Source organism: Aquarana catesbeiana, linkage group LG04 (genome assembly GCF_042186555.1).
Source record: "Aquarana catesbeiana isolate 2022-GZ linkage group LG04, ASM4218655v1, whole genome shotgun sequence".
Taxonomy (NCBI): domain Eukaryota; kingdom Metazoa; phylum Chordata; class Amphibia; order Anura; family Ranidae; genus Aquarana; species Aquarana catesbeiana.
In genome coordinates this window covers 335,780,893-335,796,826 of record NC_133327.1, presented here as the reverse complement: position 1 = coordinate 335,796,826, position 15,934 = coordinate 335,780,893, and the positions used below count along the sequence as shown (strand labels likewise).

At 42.8% G+C, this 15,934-nt stretch overlaps 1 protein-coding gene across 1 annotated transcript in view; it reads left to right on the top strand.

Moving 5' to 3' along the window:
* Positions 1 to 15,934, top strand: part of GABRR2 (gamma-aminobutyric acid type A receptor subunit rho2) — a 147,689-nt gene that overhangs the window by 109,837 nt on the left and 21,918 nt on the right. The window contains exons 3-5 of the mRNA XM_073626926.1: positions 11,472 to 11,539; positions 12,188 to 12,411; positions 13,708 to 13,790. Coding sequence (XP_073483027.1) covers positions 11,472 to 11,539; positions 12,188 to 12,411; positions 13,708 to 13,790 — 375 coding nt within the window. The remainder of the gene's footprint in view (positions 1 to 11,471; positions 11,540 to 12,187; positions 12,412 to 13,707; positions 13,791 to 15,934) is intronic.

The following is a 15,934-nucleotide window of genomic DNA, read 5'->3' as shown; positions in this document are numbered from 1 at the left end:
CATCTAGCTCAGTATCATCATCAGAGCCTTCTAAACGCTGGGCATCCTCCTGGAGCATGTACCCAACACTGTGGTCAAACAGTTCGAGGGACTCCTCAGGAAGACATGGTGGGGCTAGGGAAGGAGTCACTGATGCCATTGAGCCGAGGGAAGAGGCCGCGTTGGCAGCTGCTTTGCCAGACAAAGTACCCTGAGCATGGGTGAGAGAGGATGAGGAGGATGAGGACAGCTTGGTCATCCACTAGACCAAGTCTTCCGCATGTTGCAGCTCAACACGGCCAGCTGCCGAAAAAAAGGCCAAGTGTGTCCCACGGCCACGTGCTGATGAGGATGCACCGTCTCCATGACCAGCACTGTTGCCTCTAGACACAGAGCCTGCTTGCCCTCTTTTATTGGCTTGTGACTGTCTGCCTCTCCTTGTTGGCCTTCCAGACATACTAATGGCCTGTAGCTGCACTAAGCTGAGATATATATATATATATATATATATATATATATATATATATACTGATACTGCAGCTAGCAAAATCAACTGCCTGCCTGTAGTATGAGAACACCACAAACCTTCTACAGGTAGCTTTAACTGAATACTGTGCAGAGCTTGCAAAAAACGAACTTGTAGCTTATTTAGCTGCCTGCGGTAGTGATAGGATCAGGAAAACACCACCAACCTTCTACAGGTAGTTTTAGCTGAACACTGTGCAGAGCTCGCAAAAAACTAACTTGTAGCTTATTTATCTGCCTGCGGTAGTGATAGGATCAGGAAAACACCACCAACCTTCTACAGGTAGCTTTAGCTGAACACTGTGCAGAGCTCGCACTACACCAATTTGTAGTTTTAGCTGAACACTGTGAGGAGGACGCACTACACTAACTTGTAGCTTTAGCTGAACACTGTGCAGAGGTCGCACTATACTAGCTTGTAGCTTTAGCTGAACACTGTGAGGAGGACGCACTACACTAACTTGTAGCTTTAGCTGAACACTGTGAGGAGGACGCACCACACTAACTTGTAGCTTTAGCTGAACACTGTGAGGAGGACGCACTACCCTAACTTGTAGCTTTAGCTGAACACTGTGCAGAGGTCACACTAAACTAACTTGTAGCTTTAGCTGAACACTGTGAGAAGGACGTACTACACTAACTTGTAGTTTTAGCTGAACAATGTGCAGAGGTCACACTAAACTAACTTGTAGCTTTAACTGAACACTGTGAGGAGGACGCACTACTCTAATTGTAAATAGTCTGGCTGCCTGACTGTGGTACTAATAGGATCAAAAGAACACCAGCAATTTTCTTCAGGTTGCTGTAAATACTGTAACAAGACAAGCCTGCCTGTCAGTAGGAAGATAACAGGAACGGATCTAGCTAAACTGAATACAGTGTATATATATATATATATATATATATATATATATATATATATATATACAACACCTGGGATGCATATATATACACAATACACTGTAAGTGCAGCTAACTTACTGACTGTCCTGCCTAATCTATCTAACTTAAAACAAATGACACTGTCTCTCTGTCTATCTCTTTCAACGCTGGAACACACACTACACAGGGCCGCCGTGCAGGCGGCCTTATATAGTGTGGGGCATGTACTAAATCCCCTGAGCCATAATTGGCCAAAGCCTCCTTGGCTTTGGCCAATTACGGCTCTCTGATCAGGCGGCGCTGTGATTGGCCAAGCATGCGGGTCATAGTGCATGCTTGGCCAATTATCAGCCAGCAATGCACTGCGATGCCTCAGTGAATTATGGGCCGTGACGCGCCACACAAATTTGGCGCGAACGGCCCATATCGTTCGCAATTCGGCAAACGATCGAACAGACGATGTTCGAGTCGAACATGGGTTCGACTCGAACACGAAGCTCATCCCTACTCCAGACTAACTAGCACTGATTTGATAGGCCTGACACTGCCTCAGCCATGCCTAAAGCAAAAGCCCTTTACAGGCAGACAAAACATATGGACATCCTCCCAGGCATGCCCCCCCCCAGTTCTCTACTGCTGTGTATGTCACTCACCAGCCCTCCTGGCTGCGAACAGTTGTTCCTCTCCCTGGAGACTTGCCCGGCAGTGCTCTTTCCTGCTTGCTGTCCTCTCTTGCTTCTCCTGTGCCTCCTGTCCAGGACACCTCCACGATTTCTTAGAGGGCCACGTCCACACCCGAGCCAAGGCCAAAGGTCACCCCCCCATCTCCCTCAAAGGCTCCGACAGCTTAGCACTCCATCTTCATCTCTTACACCCGAACAACTCCTTGGCAGCTGGGCTAACCCTGGGTATTTAATGAGGCCAGCCCCCTACCAATCCAGGTAGGGCATTGGTCAGGGCTCCCTAAAACACCCCTGGCAGCTCCACCTCTCCTCTCCTCTTCTCTTTCCAGAACTTCTAGCAAACTCCTGAAAGAAGGGGAAGGTCTCAGTGATGCTGCTTGTGAGTCACCCACTGCTACCTTGAGTCACTCCCAGCCCAGATCAGATCAGATCAGATCAAAACAAATAAGCCTGGCTGCCAGCCAGGCCTGCCTAAATTTACCTATCCTACAAAAATCCTACCTCTAGCACCTACCTACCTACAAGGTGCTATACTCACCCCCCACCAAAATTGGCTGGGAAAATTTGGAAACAAATGGCTCCTGGGCGCATGAGCAAGGGCATCTCATAAGATAAATTAGAAGGGAAAAGGAAACAAACTTGGACGGGGATTATGTACAAATAAATACATAGAAAAATATTAAGTTATTTCTTTTCAGTATTTACAGTATGTACAATACATTACACACCTAACTACAACATCCCCACCACTAGAACAATTACACAATATACATTGGACCAGAGCATCTCCCCCTTGAGGGAAATCCTGTCTACAGGATCCGCAGCTCTAGCCATAGGTAGACAGCCATCCCATCTGAAGGAGTCCTGTAAAACAAACACAACAACATCCTATCCTACCAGCTACCTGTTCACTTTACAAAATTTCTGTCAGGAGGGGGTTATAAACCTGCTGACAAAAATAACAATAATAGCACACGGGTCACTTCGAAATACATTTTCGCCTATGGTTCTGTTAGGGGGGAGTTATAACCTGCTGACAGAACATTAAAGGGAAAAACAAAGTATTTAAGAGGCAACAGTTCTTCTTGGAATTCCTGATGGGAGGGGCCCCTCCCCGGGCAAACAGGTTCCTTAAAGAGTTAGTTTTAAGAATCAAACCTCACTCTCAGTGTCCTTGCAACAGGAAAGAGTCCATCCATTGGACACAACACAGGGTGGCAGGCCGGTCTGATCCTGCAAACAAAGTCAGGGAGAAAGGACACATTCTGCTACCCTTCAGCAATTCATTTGGCAAGTTTCCATGGCAGGCTGTACTCTCCAACAGTCTTATCACGCATAGAAATGTGGGTCAGGCAGTCTATTCCTACGCCCCCTTCCTCCCTGATGGAGACTGAGTGGATCCTCGTAGGCATTCCTGCCTTCACAAGCTTCCGGTCTTTATGGATTGCTCTCCCCAGCCGCCATTCACGCTGAATGTCCTCAAAGTGGGCCCAGGTCTCCTCACACTCTGGCACCTGCAAAGGCTTGGGGATGTGCAAATATTCCCAGACAAAGTCATGCTCCACTAACAGTCTGGGGGATCCCCAATCTATGGCCCTGCCCCTGCATTCCCCTTATGGCTCACCTGAGGGTGCACTTCCCTCCAGCACTGGCTCCTTCCAGATAGGGATAGCAAGGGACATAGAGGCAGCTGGCATTAAATCAGTATTTACAGTTACCAGGTCCCCGACCAGGCCGCAAGCCACAGCAGACTCCTCTTCTCCTATGTCACGATTCTTCTCTGGGGAGCCACCAGGCTCAGACTCTACCTCGCGTTTTGGTGATGACTCCCGGCCCGCTCCAGCCTTCCGGGATGTCCGCAGATGCATGCAACACAGTCCTGAGTGCAGGTCCACATTGTAGTACTGTGGCTCCTATTGGCTGGATGCAAGCCAGGAGAGTGGTTCGCCACAATGACCGCACCAGATCCAGTCACTGACACAGCAGGCACAGATGCTCCATCCCATCAATCATCCTGAGGGCAAATCCCCCACGATGCCCCAACCTGACACCAGTGTCCACCAGTGTCTGATCCTGCAGATCTGGCAACCAGGTCAGTGCTGGTTATACACGACCACCTTCCGCCATCTTGCTCCTCTGCCTTGTGTTATCTGCTAGCAGGGAACGCTGGGTCTCCTCTAGGGCATCGCACTGCCCCCTCGCCTCCAGACAGGCTGGCATGTTGCTGTGCCCAAGCAACTGGAAGCAAATGACTGCTGACTTTTCTGGTGGTTGCTGGTAGCAACAATAAAGTTTTTAGCCCATGCCTCACTGAAGGGAACATTTGTAGTACAGTCCTGCCCAGGCACCTGCAAACTGACCCTGATCACACCGGGCAACAGTAGACATTTCCAGGCACACTTTACTGTTTAAAGGAGGAGTTTGAAGCAAAAGTTCAGAATGTCCAGCATTAGCAGAACGCTGGACTTATTTGTAATCCAAGTTGGGACATCCAGCAATAGCAGAACACTGGATGTATTTGTACTCCATGGGCGCGGTCATCCATTGTGGTTGCCACAGGTGACAGCACATGGTAGAGAGTTACTGGATTGCAGAAATGTTAGCACAAGTGTCCATCCCAGCCGTTGGGGCAATTGGGTAAGCAGGCAGCGGTAACTTTAAACTTGAAGGCAGCCCCTGCTGGTTGCTATGGACAATGGCACCTGTTATTGTAGTACTGAATAGCAGGCAGAGCACATACGTCCTTCCCCGGGTTCAATTCCTCAATAGGTGGAACAAAGCACAGTTCCCTGGCTTGATCAACTTTGGTTGCTAGAGGCAATGGCTGGCAGGCTACCTGTGAACAGGTGGTCCTGGAACGAGCCTTCAGATGTAGCGGTACCCATAGGAGCCACTGAGTTTTGTGGTCCACCTGTCACCCTGCCCAGCCCGGCATTCGCCTCTCAGACATTAGGAGACATAAAACAGTCCATATGCTTTGTTTTTATGTTTTTATTAGGGGATTGAACTTGTATGGGGGTAAAAGAAGTATGGGATTTCCAGTAGAATTGGCATAACTTGCATGGGACAACTATGTACACTCCGTTATATATACTCCATCTCTCCTCCTGCACATTGCTTCCTCTCTAGTCTTCACTCCTTTCTCTTCCTGCACATCGCTTCCTCTCTAATCTTTAGGCACAGCTAGCACAAAGTGATTAGGCCGGACACTGGCTCAGCCAGGTCTTAGCAATTGCCTTTTGAAGGCAGGGACCGCGGGCCCCTATAGTGTAGCAAATAGAATTTTCCTGGTGCTAGCCATCCTTCATGCGGTTACTGAGCCCAGTAACCTATCTTCAGGCCCTGCCAGCCCTCCTGGCTGCAGCGGCCCTTCTCCACTGCCCATCCCATCACAGTCATCTCCTCTGGTTCTGCACCCATCCCAGACTGCATGCTCTCAGTCCTCTCAGGCGTGCCTCCCCAGTCCTCTCCTGCTACTACTCCTAATTTGTGTATAAGGGCAATTTACCAGTCATTATAAACTGAGACAACTAAAGAAAATGTAATCAATACACCAGATCAACAGAGGGACAAACTGTTGAATTAACAAAGTTACCCCATTGTTGGCTAGGGTGTCAGAAAAAAATATTTTTTCAACTAAAATCACATTCCACTGCTTCTCAAACCCAAAAACATCCTCACAGAAAATTCTGTACGCCAAAATAGATTCAACACCCAATTAGTTCATTATAAATTTCCTCTGCACTGGGACTTCACACGTAGTTATATGCCATGTTAGCATTCTGAGCGTGCTACATTTTATTCAACGGGATGCATGTTACCATTCCATGCTGGGTTGTCAAGACAAGACTACAGGAACCTAGCGGTATAGAAAATCGGGTGCCTTTAGCCATACTCATAAATAGTCACAATTTATGCTTGTCTTGTGATTCCTACACTTTGTACACAAAAAAGGACCAATTTGAATATAACAGTTGTTCTGGAGGTACCGTGGGGCTGGTAAATTTCACCACTTCAACTGCAGCATTTGTATATTGTACCTGTTATGGACCACAGTAATGTTTGCTTTTTAGCTAAGACCTTTTGATTCAGCAATAACTTTGTCATTACCTAAGATAACAACAGTAACACACACACATATATATATATATATATATATATATATATATATATATATATATATATATATACGGTATATATATATATATATATAAACAAACAAGACTTTCTTTTGGCAATTTTGGCTTGCAAAAATTATTTTATTTTCTATGCAATCTAGAAACAGAGAAAATATATATAACGATTATTTTTTTTTTTCTAATTTCACCAGTATTAGTTTTAAAACAACTAAGGGTGTATTTATAAATCAGTGAATGTGAAATTTCCCATATATTCACTGCAGGCGAATCATTCCCTGTCGTTTAAAACAAATGCACCATAAGAATACACTTGCTTGGTAAATTTCATTCACAGTTTTATATATTTTACATTAGTGTTATAAAAAAAGTGTACATTTTATTCTGCAATTTGTGTTATGTTAATTTTTTTTTTTGTTAAGTTAATAATGACTTTGAAATTACATTTTTTATACAATTTTTTTATAAATTCAATTTCAGTAGTTATACATTTATACATTTTAATACAGAACTACAAAAACACAAAATGAACCTAGTGAAAATATTTAAAACTAATAGGAATAAAAAATGAAACGCAAAAAGGGCAGAAAACGAAATGGTTAGGAAGGTAGGAGGAAGGAGGTCGAAGTTACAGTATATAGAATGACTAAGGTTAATTTACAGTTAAGTAGAGATTAAATAGGACCGTTTACTAAATGAATAAAAACAATAAATCACATGCCTGGTTGCTTTAACTGCAATATGTACATATCAAAGGAGCATCATTTTGATTTGCACATACAGGAATTATTTAAAAAAAACATTGTAATAACACTATTGGTACAATATAGTTATTAACAAAATGTGGCTGAGGTAGGTTCTATTTCAACTGGTGCTGGTGCCTATTAGCAACCAGTCAGTCTCCAGCTTTCATTTTTTTACTGTACAGCTTGGAAAATTAAACTTTAAAAGCTGGTTGCAGTCTTGTTGAGACAAAGTCAAGACAACATTTGTTTTCAGATGCTTTTTATTAATTACCCCAATATACAGTATTTAAAAAGAAACCCAACAAACTGTTTTATCTGCGGAGATACTTCCAGCACTCCTGCAACACAGACTGGGACCCAGATATAAAAAATGAAAGCCCCAGTTTGTTAACGCTCATGTATCAACAAGCTTTATTTAAAGTTATACAGAAACACTACCTGTGTCTCCTGTATAAACAATGCCCGGCTTTGTTTATAGAGCAGTTTTGTCAGCAGACCTGGGCTCAGCTATCATTTTCATTGTTGAGTCCCAGTAATTTTAGGTGCCCCTTGTAAAGTAGTCCCTATAGGCATGTGCAAAGTGTGCCTTGTGGTAAATATAGCACTGTGTATTGTTCATAGTGCTGTGGAAGAAGTAAAAGCTGCTATGTAAAATTAAAAAATAAAGCAATAGCTGTTGGCTGCAGCCACCAATGAAGTTTTATCACTGGGAAAAAGAAACAGGGCATCTTATTGGTTGTTATGATCAACTGCTTGATTTTTTCTAAACTGTCTTGCCATAGAAAAGTTATAATAGCATCAAATTCTAAAATGGCTTTGTGGTGGTTATATACTGTCTATTGTATCAATTTCTAATGCCGCGTACACACGATCGGACTTTCCGTCAGAGTAGACTCGGACTTGCCTACACACGATCACACCAAAGTCCGTTCGTTTAGAACGCGATGACGTATAACGGGACTAGAAAAAGGAAGTTCAATAGCCAGTAGCCAATAGCTGCCCTTGCATTGTTTTTTGTTCGTCGGACTAGCATACAGACGAACGGTTTTCCCGACAGAATTTGAGTCCGTCGGAAAGATTTGAAACATGTTCTATTTCTAGGTCCGTCAGAATTTTAGAAAGAAAAAGTCAGATGAATCCCACACACGATCGGATTGTCCGACGGAATGATTCCGTCGGACCTTTTCTGCCGGAAAGTCCGGTCGTGTGTACGCGGCATTACACAAACTATTTTGTTTGTCCATGTATGTGTGTATCAGAAATCCTAAGGTTCAGTAATGTGATGGATTTAGAACTCCCTACTTGATTGCTTGCGTCAACTAACAGTATAACCTTCCCTTGCAAATATGAAGACGTTGTCGTTAAGTTTTGAAGCACAATGCTACAACAATACTGTTAAGATCTTCTGGCCCCACTTGCTTCAAGAGATTTCGTATCTACGTGAAATCCAATGTAAACAAGCCATGCAGAATATCAAGGAATGACATGCTTTACAGTAATAAGATAGACCATTAGTACAATTGTGTTTCAGCTTCAATGATTTTGCTGCAAGAGAAGAATGACCTTATTATTGGTACAGATGATTCTCTTGCTACATAATAGTAAATAGCATTGAATCACAGATGAAAAAAATGCCCCATGATAGTAAATCTGGGAAATGTTATAAAAAGAAATGTTTTAGCTTTAAGTACCGAGTCCTCTCAGTTCTACCCCCCGCCCCACATAAAACTGTATACACGCAATTTTCTTCCAGTCTGAAACAATTTTTAGTGCTACTGGCTACATGTTAGTATGGCTAAATATAATAGATCAAAAAATAGATACACAGAAATTTCACTTGAGTTTTGTTTAAATCAGTGGTGGCCAACTCGATAGCTGGGATCTCAAAGACGAACCTTGACATCACCAAAGAGTTGCACATAATATTCAGTGTATGTAAAGTTTAAAAACTGTCATAGACTACAAACATTCTACAGTAGATGGTCAGAGACTGTGGGCATGCTACTGCAGACATATGATATACTAAACAGCCTGTTCACTTTGCAAGGGAATTATCCCCAGAGCTTAGTAAATGAGGTGAGGCTCTGCTGACTTCCATCGTCCAATAGTGTGCAAGCAAAAAAATATGTTTTTTTTTTTCTTTGCATGTGATTGAGTTTTCTTTGCAAAGTGAAATTTCACCACATTCACTAAGCTCTAGGGAAAATTTCCTTGCAAAGTGCAACTTCACTTGCAAAGGGAACAGCTTATCTGCCTTTAGTAAATCAACCCCACTGACTTCTTGCTACCAGGGCGTGAAGGCTGTACAAAAAGTACCAAAAGTCCCCCAGGCTAAATTTCCCAACATATATTTTTTTCTCAATAACAGGTCTGACCTAATAATATGAAGAGAAGTTTACTAAATGTTGATACAGGGTCTATATGGGTAGGAATTATAGACTGCATAATAAAGTTCCAGTATGAATAAAATTCCCAGACAGGGCCTGCTTTAGATAACAGTCCAAAGGCACCCATAGACATTAGATAATTATTGTCAGACCCTATCAGAACCAGATATAATGTATATCCAACCTCTGCAAGCAGTGACGTAGTGTGGGTGGGTGGGCAGCCAGAGAGGTTGCCCTGCGCACAACATTCAGGGGGGCAGGGGATTAATCCTGCACCATCCCAAGCCCCACACTGTGACTGTCCATCGTCCCATGTCCGATCATGGCATCGGGTGCCCGGTGCTGTGCTGCTGCCCTCTCCACCCCTGGCCAGGCCCGGACTCTCTGCAGCGTATTAACCCCTTCGTGCCCACGCTATACTCAAAAGATGGCTACAGAGTGGGCCTTAATTGCTGGGAGGGCATCCATGTACGTCCTCCCGTGCATGAGCTGCCTGCGTGCCCCCTACGGGGTGCGTGTGGGATACTCTGTGATCAGTCAGTCTACGAGACTCGGCTGATCATAGCTCGGAGTAAGGGGCTGATTCCGAGCCCTTACCATGTGATCAGGTGTCACCCAATGACAGCTGATCACGTAATGTAAACAGAGCCGGTAATCGGCTATTTTTTTTTCTCATGCTGACAGTGTGAGGAGAAAAAAAAATAACCAGATCACTGGCTTCTGTCAAAGGGACATCGTAGACAGCCAAAAAACCTTAAGGATTTAGAGAAGATCTGTGAAGAAGAGTGGACCAAAATCCCTCCTGAGATGTGTACAAACCTGGTGGTCACCAGCTACGATAAACTTCTTACCTCTGTGCTTGCCAACAAGGGTTACTCCACCAAGTACTAAGTCATGTTTTGCTTAGGGATCAAATACTTACTTTACTCACTGAGCTGAATTCACACTTCATTTATAACATTTGTTTTATGTGTTTTTTCTGGATTTTTGGTTGATTTTCTGTCTCTATCATTTAAAATACACCTATGATAAAATTACAGCCCCTTAATTTCTTTGTAAGTGGGCAAGCTTACAAGATCTGCCGGGGATCAATAAAATATTTTCCCCACTGTACTTAGCTTGGTCTGTTGCAAGGGATACTAACTAACTTTTTGATGCTTCCACAGGAACAGTCTTCAGTTTTTTTTAAATAATTTAGGGAAATGGATACATCTACATTTAAACACACACACATATGTGAATATTTATGAATATATTGATGTGTGTATATATATATGAATATACACACACACCACAGAAAGGGATGTGTGCAACATTTACACTAGCCAACTTTGATAACCCATGTGTTTAGAAGTAAAGATGTGATAAATGTCTGTTATATTTGTTTTTTGCATTAGCAATTTGCTACTGCAGCCAAATGAAAATCATGTAAGAGAACAAGCCTCTAAAATATGTTAACATCCTATGTTCTTTAATTAAAGCGATGACTTAGTTTGTGTTTACATATATACCATAGCATTATTCTGCCTGTATTACATTAAAATATATACAAATAAAAAAAACAAACACCAGTAAAACTACAGGCAAACACAAAAATGCAGGACAATTATATATATGCTGTATATCTGTTTACTTCAAATGAATTGGCTCTTTGGTTTTTGAATGCACTGCAAATATCCAATTTGTTTACAGTGCACAGTTTAGTGAGGGATGCTGAATAGTTGTAAAAGTGGGTGGAACTCCACTTTAAGCCCTGGTTCACACCATTGCGATGTGTCATGCGATTTGACAGTTCAAAATTGCTTGACAAGTCACACCCCATTTCCAGCAATGGAAGCGTTCAAATCATTGCAACTCAAGTCGCAGCAATTTTGAATAAGGTTTCTGCAGTACTTTTTTGTGACTTTATTGCGCCTTGCATTGACTTCTGTTAAATGAAGTCGCAAGCTGCTGTGAAATCGGAGGTCGAAATCGCACTGATCTGCAGCCTTGATATCGCGCTGAAGTAACATGCTTTCAAAGCCACATAGGTGTGAACCAGGGCTTAGGGCTATTTATCCATGGTTTTACATATATATATATATATTAGTGAAGCAATAACTGGAGTTCTTTTTTCATTTTTCTTTTCCATAGGCCCTGCAATTCCTGTTGGGGTTGATGTACAAGTTGAGAGCCTGGATAGTATTTCAGAAGTGGATATGGTAAATGCTGATTGCTACAATCATTTGAAAAAAAAATGTCCCTAGAACTATACTATGTTAAAGTGTTACTAAACCCACAATAGTAAAAATCAGTTTGTATATACAGTAAAGCATGCTTGTTATACTCACTGTGGAACCTAAGGGGTTATTCCTCTGCATTGTGTAAAAAGGCTGTTTGATTCTGTCTCCTCTGAACCTCCCCTTCTTCCACTGTCCCCAATCCATCTACTGATAGAACAGAGCCTTGGGGACAAGCTGCACATGCTCAGTTTGGTGTGTATTTCTAATGAGTTGTTGTTGTTTTTTGGAGAGTGCATGTGATCAGCACAGGGCCAATAAGCACTGTTCAGACAGAGGGTCAGGGATCCTGCATCCTCATAGGACAATCATGGGAGAATGAAAAATTCTCCTACAAGCTTTAACCAGACACTGATAGAAGTAACAAGACTGCTCTAACTACTGATGAGAAAAGGTATTTAGCAGTTTATATTTACTAAAACTACTGCATTTCCCTGGTCTGTGTACTGTGGGAGACCAGATATAGTGAATGCAGGGTCCTGGATTTAGTAACACTTTAAATGACATTACTGTCGAGCATGTGTAATCATAACCTATGACTAACAGGTAGTTTTCTTCTTCTCCAATCAGGACTTCACTATGACACTGTACCTGAGACATTACTGGAAGGATGAGCGGTTGTCTTTCCCGAGTAGCACCAATAAGAGTATGACATTTGATAGTCGACTTGTAAAGAAGATATGGGTGCCTGATGTCTTTTTTGTTCATTCAAAAAGATCTTTTATACATGATACAACAACAGATAATATTATGCTGCGAGTATATCCAGATGGACACGTTTTATACAGCATGAGGTGATTATCTTAATATTATTATTTTTTTCTGAAAGTATAAGGATGTATGCAAGGTTCTGACCATTATTTTAAATACATACTGAGGTATGTGCCTTACAGTGCCAATGCATTTAGCTAAGTGTGTGAAATTCTAAGGAAAGCCCCTATATATACATTCAGTGCTGAATATCATCAGACACATACATGTACAGAATTGATGCTTGTACTAGAGGATGTTTACATGGTAGCTTGTTACTGTGCAGTCTTGTTCAACAGTACATGACCCTCACAGGGCAGGTGGACAGATCAGAACAGTGTTCGGGGAAATACAGGAATAACCAAGGCTTTCAGTTATAGCCAATGGAGTGGAGACAAAAATCTGTGAACAGAATGCTTACCAGATGGAAAAGTGCTGGGTAATTGATGTAAGATAAAAAAAATCATTTAGGATATGGTTGATTCATACGGGACATTGAGCGACAGAATGTGGAAGTGAATAGATATAGGATGGAAGACTGTCCAATTCCAGAGATCGCAGTGGGGGGGTACACTTTCTGCGGTGTGCAGTTAAAGTGGATGTAAACCTTCACATATACCCAGTGAAGTGAACAGTCTCAGATGATACACAGAGGTGAAACAAATCTCCCTACATAAGTTTTACATGTATATCTGCTGTCTTCAGCTTAATATATTCTTTAGAAAGTGCACATGGTGTTAGGAGATTTTCTCTTCCTGGTCAGCACTGCAGTGAAGCCTGGGCGTACAGCCAAGACAGCTGATTGGAGGAAAGGCGCACACACACCCTCTCCTTATAGGTAGAGACTTTCAGAGCTGTTCGTTGAATCGTTCAGCTCAGTGTTAATCTATTTATAGCATCCTCCCCAACACAAAACTAAGGCTGCTTTTATCTCAGCTGATGGAGAACTTGTCAGAAGTAATCAGGCAGATAACAGAAGAACGAGCAGGAGAAAGCTACGGTAAATTTCAAAAGCCAGTATAAAGGAATAGTAATGGTAAAAAAAAGCACTTGTGGGTTTAACTAATCATTTTTTTGGTATAATTCTCCTTTAAGGAGCATGGTAGGAGATGTGTCCTATGCCTACATACTTTTTCTAACAGGTGTCCCTCGTTCCCATCTCAGAAAGTTGGGAGGTAGGAGAGAACGTTAGATCGTTTTTTACACAGAGTTAATAAACAGATATTTTTAATATTGGCATTTTATTAGTAATAAAAATTAGAGAAAGTGTTAGAAATATGTTTACGGATAATTCTGTCAAATCATATTCTAAGCACAATATCCTTTTTATTACTACAAAGGATCACTGTGACGGCAATGTGTAACATGGACTTTAGTCGTTTTCCTCTGGACACCCAGACCTGTACCTTGGAGCTTGAAAGCTGTGAGTAGTAGCTATTTTAAAGGTTTTAAAAAAAGTAAACAACATATGCAAATACATGCAAACTGTTATACATTTTTTTTAACCGTTATGTTTTGAAATTGAACCAACAGAAGCCTTGAAAGAAACCTGTCTTTAGAGAAATATTTAGGCTGCTAATAGGAATGGGCAAGATGTTTGAGTCAAACATAAGTTCCACTCGAAAGTCAGCTGTTCATTTGTTTGTAGAACAAAAGAACATATGGGGTGCTCGCAGTGCATTGACAGCTGCTGATTGGCCAAAGCCCGCACCTGAGCTGCTTGCTTTGACCAATCACAGCACGATGTGCTGTGAGAGCCATGATTGGCCAAAGGCAGGGTGCCTTTGGCCAATCGTGGCTCAGGGGCTAAGTCCACGACCCACATTATATAAGGCTGCTGCTTACATGGCAGCTGTATATAGTGAATGAATAGGGATTAGGCAGATAGTTAGTGTATAGTGCAGTCAGTGTAGTATATATAATACAGTTCAGAGTATATAGTGCAGTCAGTGTAGTATATATAATACAGTTCAGAGTATATAGTGCAGTCAGTGTAGTATATATAATACAGTTCAGAGTATATGGTGAAGTCCATGCAGTATATATAATACAGTGGAGAGTATATAGTGCAGTCAGTGTAGTATTTATAATACAGTGCAGAGTTTATAGTGCAGTCATTGTAGTGTCTATAATATAGTGGAGAATATATAGTGCAGTCAGTGTAGTATATATAATACAGTGCAGGGTATATAGTGCAGTGCAGAGTATATAATACAGTGTACTGAAGTGGTTGCGGGGAACCCTGTGACAGAATTAAGAAAAAAAATGTCATGGGATCCCCCCAAAATCCATACCAGGCCCTTTGGGTCTGATATAGTTTTAAAGGGAAGTTCACGCCAACATTTTAAAAAAAACAGCATGTGGTCCCCACCAAAACCCATACCGGGCCCTTTGGGTCAGGCATAGATTTTAACCACTTCTCGCCCGACCTATAGCAGATTGACGGCTGGGCGGTGGTTCAGTTATCCTGACTGGGCGTCATATGACACCCAGCAGGATAACATGCCACCGCGTGCCCATGGGGGTCGTGCATCGCGGCAATTGGTGGAGCGGTGTGTCAGTCTGACACACAACTCCACCGATCTTGGTAAAGAGCCTCCGGCGGAGGTTCTTTACCATGTGATCAGCCATGTCCAATCACAGCTGATAACAATGTCAATAGGAAAGCCATTGATCGGCTTTTCCTCACTCGCGTCTGACAGACGCGAGTAGAGGAGAGCCGATCGGCGGCTCTCCTGACAGGGGGGCTGCGCTGATTGTTTATCAGCGCAGCCCCCCCTCGGATGCCCGCACTAGACCACCAGGGAAGCTGCCAGGACCACCAGGGAAGGGGGCAACATGTGGATGGCCAGGTATGTACCCCATGGCCATCCACATGTGCCTAATGTGCCCAATCTGTGCCCAATCTGTGCCAATCAGTGCCCACAAATGGGCACTGACTGGCACCATTATATTTCAGTGATGCCCAGCAATGCCACCAATTAGTGTCATCAGTGCCACCAATCAGTGTCATCAGTGCCACCCATCAGTGTCCATCGGTGCCCCCTGTCAGTGCCCATCCATGCCCATCAGTGCCCATCAGTGCCCATCTGTTCCACCTATCAGTGCCACCCATAAGTACCCATCAGTGTCACCCATAAGTACCCATCAATGCCACCTACGAGTGCCCATCAGTGCCGCCTATGAGTGCCCATCAGTGCCACCTATGAGTGCCCATCATTGCCGCATACCAGTGCCACCTATCAGTGCCTATCAGTGTCACCTATCAGTGCCCATCAGTGCCGCCTATCAGTGCCCATCATCAGTGCCGTCAGTACCACCTCATCAGTGCCACCTCATTGGTGCCACCTCATCGGTGCCCATCAGTGCTGCCGTATCAGTGCCCGTCATTGAAGAAGAAAACCTACTTATTTACAAAAATTTTTAACAGAAACAAAGAAAAACTTTTTTTTTTCAAAATTTTCGGTCTTTTTTTATTTGTTGGCCTGGGCAGGAAGGTGTCTAAGTGCCTGGTATTGAAGTGGTTAAGAAGAACTCCACGCCAAAATGTAAAAAATGTATGTGCAT